Source organism: Tupaia chinensis, unplaced genomic scaffold, assembly GCF_000334495.1.
Source record: "Tupaia chinensis unplaced genomic scaffold, TupChi_1.0 Scaffold143602_1, whole genome shotgun sequence".
NCBI classification, from domain to species: domain Eukaryota; kingdom Metazoa; phylum Chordata; class Mammalia; order Scandentia; family Tupaiidae; genus Tupaia; species Tupaia belangeri.
The window spans coordinates 2,903,344-2,910,310 of NW_006203448.1; the positions used below are offsets into that span (position 1 = coordinate 2,903,344).

At 58.9% G+C, this 6,967-nt stretch overlaps 2 protein-coding genes across 2 annotated transcripts in view; both read right to left on the minus strand.

Annotated features, from left to right (window-relative positions):
• AIF1L (allograft inflammatory factor 1 like) overlaps positions 1-1,234 on the minus strand; it is a 21,468-nt gene extending 20,234 nt beyond the window's left edge. The window contains exon 1 of the mRNA XM_006164350.2: positions 1,228-1,234. Coding sequence (XP_006164412.1) covers positions 1,228-1,234 — 7 coding nt within the window. The remainder of the gene's footprint in view (positions 1-1,227) is intronic.
• Positions 1,235-2,714: 1,480 nt separating this feature from the next.
• Positions 2,715-6,967, minus strand: part of LAMC3 (laminin subunit gamma 3) — a 72,147-nt gene continuing 67,894 nt past the window's right edge. The window contains exon 31 of the mRNA XM_006164351.1: positions 2,715-4,090. Within this exon, the coding sequence (XP_006164413.1) occupies positions 3,840-4,090 (251 nt within the window). The 3' untranslated portion in view covers positions 2,715-3,839. The remainder of the gene's footprint in view (positions 4,091-6,967) is intronic.

The window sequence follows — 6,967 nt, forward strand, 5'->3', positions numbered from 1 at the left end:
GGCATCAAAGCGGCTATTATGCGGGACCCGGAGCCCGCCGGCCGCCCCTCCGCCGGAGGGCGCTGGAAGTGCTTTGCGCCGGCCGGCAGCCCCCTCCGCTTCTCCCCGGACCTCGGCAAGTCCCTTCCCGCTCGATCGAGAAAACCGGACGGTCTTAGACTCCTCCGGGCGGTTGTGAGGACCAAATGCGGCCCAAGCGCCAGACAGTAAGCGCTCTATCCACCGAGGCGGGCACCGCACGGGCGCCCTTTGCTTCCTAAATCAATTAGGATGAATTCGGGTGTCTGTTCATAGAATCGCTGCCTGGGCATCCTTCAGGCACCGGGCACTCCGCACTGTGCACCCGTCATCGCATTCCCAGACTCGCCCAAACAGCCACCTTCTACAGATGAGAGGGCGGGAAGCTGAGGCCGGGGTGCTGTCCACCGGGGTCAACCCGGAAGAGTAGGGATCCGGGTGCAGGAGTGGGGGCGGGAGCCAGGGTGATGGTGGAGTCTGGTGTCCAGGTCAGGACAGCCCGAGTGAAAGGGGGCTCTCCTAATATTATGTTGGGGATAAAGGCATGAAGGACAGTCCTGGCAAATAGCACACCTGGCCAGTGGCAATGGCCCTGTCGCACACACCCAGTGTGTCTCGGGATTAGATCCAGAAAGTCTCTTTCCACCAAAAGGTGCCTCCATATGGATGGAAGGAGTGGGATTCTGGGACCCGACGATGGTGTCCTTCTTTAGAGGGGGTGGGGGTGGGAAGTGGCCAGGCTGCCCCCAGGAGGGCTGAGCAATGGGATGCGGCTGAAGTCAGCGCAGCAGTGGGGACAGACGGTCCCAAGACAGCCGCAATGAAATGGCGGTGCACACGGCACACCCTCACTCCTCTGCCAGGTCAGCCCTAGGGTTTGGATCCCGCCAAGCCCTTATGACTTTGACCTTTGGAGCCTGTCCCTGGTCTGCAGAGTGGAAGAGACAAGGACTTCCCACTAAATGGGGGATCTCAGAACTTTGGTGTTTGCTGGGTGTACTCAGCAGACCGTAAAAGCTTGGATGGGAGAAGGGCTTAGGATTTACAGCCCTTGGTGGGTGGCTGATCTTCACTCTGGTGGCCAGAAAGGGGAACTGCCAGAGAACAGGGCCCCCACAATGCCGTTCTCAGTCTAAGGTCAGGCAGTGGATTGCCCTGGCCAGTCGAGCTGGCTGGCCCTGGTGAGCCATCCTGCAGGGACTACCCCACCTTCCATGCTCGGCTGCTGGGCTCCATTGCTGGCCAGATGTCCTGCAGCTGCCACATTCCACACAGCACAGCCCCACCTCTGCATGCACCGGGCAGATGGACTGCGTGAGTCACGAGATGTCAGGCCTGTGGTGCGTCAGTGTTCCCCACCCGCCGGGCGCTCACTGGGGCTTTGCTCAGCCCCATGGCTGCTGTGGGTGAAGGTTCAACAACATGGGCAGACATCAGAATGCTGTGTCCGTCAGCAGAGGAACTGGGGGGAGAAAGGGCACCAGAGCCTGTCCCAGAGGCCTCAGAATACCCACCTCCTTGGTACCACTTACCCCAGACCTCAACCACCAAACGCACGGCACAGAAGCAGCCCCTCCACCTCCCCCACCTGGAAACCCACAAAGTCCCTACTGGCCCAGCTGAAGAGTATCCAGGCCAGTCTCTCCCCACTGACGCCTTGAATGAAGGGTCTCTGTGGAGACCTCTCCTGTGAGCACATCCCCCACCAGGTGGGGACGAGGCATGGGCGAGCTCTCATTGCGTGGCCTTGGGCCAGAGCAGGGGACGGGGCCGCCTTGTGCTGGTCTCCCTGGAAGCTGGAAGTAGGGCAGTCCAGCTTGTGTCCTACAAGCATTTAACCTGATGACAGGTGAACCTGGGGGTCATGGTGGTGAGGGCTGGTAGGGCTGTCCCTTTACTCTCAAGGGCAGGAAAGGCCGAGAAAGCTGCCCTGCAGAGAGAAGATGGGTGAACATGGAGAGAAGAGCAGAGGTTGAGACGGGAGAGTCGGAGCGGGGAAGAGGGAAGCCAGCTGCCCATTGTGCTGGGCCTGAGCTGTCTCCAAGGCCTGGCAGCATTTCCCACGCAGGGCTCCCAGAGACTCTCTCAACAGTTCTGTTTCTGCTTAAACCAATGTGAAAGGGGCGTGAGCCTTATGAAGGAGCACACTCCAGAATCCCACCCCATTCAGCCCTGCCCTGTAAACCCCAGGCTGTTGCCCATCGTCTTGCCTGGAATGTTCCCTCCACCGACCCTCCACCCTTCAGGGCCCAGCCCAAAGCCCTCCTCCTCCTCCTCGCTGCTGTCCCCCCCTGCTCCTTGCTGGGGTGAGCGACACTTCGGTTTCAGTTGTTTCCTGCCTCGGTGTTTCCAGCCCGAACCAAAGGCCAGCTGAGGGCTCTCTGCACCATCCCTCAAACTCTCCCAGCCCTTAGACTTTCCAGGTAACTCCCCAGAGCAGAGAGGATGGGGTCAGTGCCTGTGGTCACAGCATCCCAACAAAGCCCCCAGTGGGAAGGCAGCGGCAAAGCCCTGAGCTCAGTGTCGCCACCTTCGCGCACTGCTGCGTGAGGTCAGGAGTCGTGAGGCCCTCCTGCAGCCTATGGGGGAGTGCCGTGCAAGCACCCACAGCCAGGGCCGTGCTGCCCACGACACGACACGACACGACACGACACGACACGACACGGAGAACAAAGGCTCACCACTCAGCTCAGGAAAGGGTACTTTATTTCCGCAGGTAGAACTGGTCCTTGCTGCCACCTCTTCCCCTTGACAGAGGCAGGGTGTGTGGGAGGGCTGGGCCTGCAGAAGTGCTTGCCTTCCTGAGTCAAGGCTGGAGGCCACCCAAAGGAAAAATGCCAGGGAGTCCTGGGCAGAGGCTTGGCCATGGGGGAGGGACTCCCGGTCATGACAGACTGGAATGGCAGCCAGGCTTCCACACCTCTGTGCCTTCCTTGGGCAGGTGGGGCTGCAGGGCTGGCTTAGACATGTCAGTCAAAGGCCAACTGGGTGAGTAGGGGACAAAGGGGCCTCCCAGTAGCCTATTTGAGCCCCACCCAGGCCTTCTCAGGCCTGGCTCTTTGGACAGATCACAGGCTGAAAGGGGCACAGGCCCAGGATGCTGGCAAAGCCATGACACCCCTGCTGGCCTTGTAGGCTGCACCATGGGCATAGGAGTCCCTGGGCCTCAGAGTCCTCTGCTGAGAACCCTCTAGGACCTTGTGTTACTTGGCATGCCTGACTTCTCACCTGGGTAGAGTGCCCAGTGACGGGAGCGTGGGGGCTGCGGTAGGCCAGAGGGCAGCTCCAGGACTACGGACTCTAGCTCTTGTGGAACCCACCCAGATGTGTGCAGATGTGGCCCTTGGCCTCCCGGTGCCACTTCTGCTTGGGAGCCTGCTACCTGGAGCGAGAGGGCACATTAGCACAATGGGCATTTAATGTGGCATAGGTTGCCGAGTGATCAGAGGGTCCAGCACACAGCTGGCTCTCAGCAGCAACTGAACTGACTGCCATACGTGTGCATGCATGGAGGGACCTGTCCACACATGTTGCATGTGTTACTGACATGAGGGTGTACACGTCTGTGCATGTACTGGGCACTGGTACAGAGGTACACACTGGTAGGGTTGTGCACAGTGGCCACCTGGTGGAACGTGTTTACACACAGCCGGCAGGGAGATGGGGCAGCCTCAGAAGGACTGAATGTCACACCAGGGAGGGTACAGAGCATCAGGCTCTGGTGGGTGTGCCTGGATGGGCACGCCTGTAGGGGTGTGCATGTTGCATGCCCTGGGCTCTGTAGACAGCAGGTAGGAGAGTGTGCCGGGGTCTGGACAGCCTCACTGCCAACTGGCACAGTTCTCAGGCAGGCTGTGCAGAATGGCCTCCAGGTTCTGCTTGTCAGCGCGGATCTCAGCCAGGTCGTTCTCGAAGCCCTGGATCTGCAGCTCCTGCTGCTCAGACTCCTGCTCCAACAGACTCAGTTTCCCCTGCAAGTCTCCCCCTGAACTGAGCTGCAGCCTCAGGCGTTCCAGTGCCTGCTGGGTCTCATTCAGGGCCTGGGCTGGGGCCTGAGGGGTGTCCAGCGACCCTGCAGAGGGACACAGGTAGCCCTGGCATGAGCCAGCTCCCCTGCAGGCCCTAGGAACCTGCTCAGGCCCCTCCCCAAGACTCTCCCAGCTCAAACCTCCCAGGATTCCCACTGCCCAGCATCCACCAGAGAAAGGGACCAAGAGGGCTGTGTGAGGAGGAGGTGGGGGCCTGGGCATCCCAGGGGCCTCACTGTAGACACCACAGGACAACTGCTAACTTGTCGATGGTATCACTACTGTTGTTAAAAGAAAGTCTCAAGCGAGGCCCCTCTGAGCCCTGCGTCCTCATCCACAGAGCTGAGAGAGGGAGTGGAGGTCTCCACCTCTGTGAGCTCGAACCTGCTGCAGCGGTTCACCACGAATGTGTTTATAGAAGCCACCTGTGCACCAGAATGTGGGTCACCCAGGAAATCGGCAGGCTCTCTGCTTCGGAGGGAGGACTGGGGACCGAGCTTGTAGCCTAGTGGTTAAAGAAGCCAGATACTACACGGCTGACTGCAGTTTGTGTCCCTGCTTCGAGGGCTTGTGTGTATGCATGTGTGTATACATGGCATGTGTGTATGCATGGCATGTGTATATGCGTGTGTGTATGCGCGCCCCAAGTCCCAAAAGGGTGGAGAATGGAGAAGGAATGCCCCACTAGGAGTGACTTTTTCCTGCCTTCTCTCTCTGGTGAGTGTGCGTATTTTCTGGCAATTAAAAAAAACAAAGAAGGAGGGCCGCAGAGGCAGAGCAGGAGGGACTACAAGCTGCGAAAGCTACAGCAGGATTCTAGGTCCGGGTCTCACAGGGATCAGCAATCGATCACGGGGTTCAGGACTGCCCTGAGCCTCTCCATGACCCAGACAAGGGGGGGCAGGTACTCACATCAGAACTTGGTGGTGGTGGCAAGGAGGCCACAGGCTGCCTCCCCCACCCGACCCTTGTCATCTTGTCACTAAGTGTGGCATTCAGCAGACAGCTTGGCCAGGTGGGAGAGTGGTGGGGATGGGAAAGGAAGTTTCAAGTGGCTTCTAATTCCCGGGCCCTCAGGTGTCCCAAGGCCCTGAATTTCCTGGGCAAGGAAGGAGTGTCTTTTGCCAGAATTTTAAAGCATGCATGTTGTTGATTCCAGGCCCGCTGCTCTGACGGCTGTCTGCCTACCCCCCGACATCAGGCCTCTGGGACCCCTGTGCCTAGGTGCCCTTCCTTTCACCTGAAATGCCTCTTTGGTAAGACCCATCTGGAACTGGATCCCCTTTCGAAGCAGCGCCATGTTGACTCTCACCGTATCCTGCACTACACAAGCACGTTCCCATTGCCCACTGGTACTCCCACTTCGCAGACGGGGAACCGAGGCTCAGAAAGGTGTAATGACTTATCCACGGTCTTATGGCCAAAAAAGGGACAGAGGCAGGGCTGAATCCTGGGTTGTTTGAACTCAAGCCAGAACCAATGCCACGCTTGCTCTGTGCCGTTCTCGCCTATCCCTCACCTGCTGGGCACTGACTGCTCACTCGGAACCCACTGAGGGTCACGTGTGCTGAGTTTTCTGTCTCTCTCTCCCACCAGAGGCCCCAGGAGGCACAAAGAGCTATTCAACGTGAACTTGCTTCTGGGTACCAACCCTGCCTCAATGGGAGCCTGGGGTGGTTACAGATACTTGTGACTGACCACGAGGACGGAGGTGGGGACAGCTGTTGGCGATGACGGGGGAAATCCCCCAGGACTGGCTGTCCAGGACAGGACAGGAAGATCAAGGTGTTCTAGGGACCCGGGAGCTCAGGGCCCAACCACGAGGACTCCTCACCCAGCCCAGAAAGTAGCTCTGACAAGGCCCTGATGTCTTCCTCTAGAGAGATGCGCGACTCCCGGATCTGCCGCTCCATCTCGCTCAGCCCGGCACCCACCTGTGGGGAGGGAGATACAGCTTGAGCAGCTCCCTCGTGCTGCCAGGAGCACAACAAATGGGCAGGGGCCTTGGCACACGCACCTGCTCGGCTTCTTCCAGCTCCTGTCTGCGTGCCTTGGAAGTCAGCGCCTGCCGGGTGGCCTGTCGGAGAGTGGCTTGCGTCTGGCTGGTGAGCCGGCTGGCACGGCGGTGCCCCTGTTTGCCCTCCCTCAGCAGGGCCTTGGCAAGCTATGGGGTGGGCGGCAGCAGCAAGTGGGGGGGGAGTGCAATGGACAACTGCTAACTTGTCGATGGTATCACTACTGTTGTTAAAAGAAAGTCTCAAGCGAGGCCCCTCTGAGCCCTGCGTCCTCATCCACAGAGCTGAGAGAGGGAGTGGAGGTCTCCACCTCTGTGAGCTCGAACCTGCTGCAGCGGTTCACCACGAATGTGTTTATAGAAGCCACCTGTGCACCAGAATGTGGGTCACCCAGGAAATCGGCAGGCTCTCTGCTTCGGAGGGAGGACTGGGGACCGAGCTTGTAGCCTAGTGGTTAAAGAAGCCAGATACTACACGGCTGACTGCAGTTTGTGTCCCTGCTTCGAGGGCTTGTGTGTATGCATGTGTGTATACATGGCATGTGTGTATGCATGGCATGTGTATATGCGTGTGTGTATGCGCGCCCCAAGTCCCAAAAGGGTGGAGAATGGAGAAGGAATGCCCCACTAGGAGTGACTTTTTCCTGCCTTCTCTCTCTGGTGAGTGTGCGTATTTTCTGGCAATTAAAAAAAACAAAGAAGGAGGGCCGCAGAGGCAGAGCAGGAGGGACTACAAGCTGCGAAAGCTACAGCAGGATTCTAGGTCCGGGTCTCACAGGGATCAGCAATCAATCATGGGGTTCAGGACTGCACTGAGCCTCTCCATGACCCAGACAAGGGGGGGCAGGTACTCACATCAGAACTTGGTGGTGGTGGCAAGGGGGCCAAAGGCTGCGCCCCCCCCCCC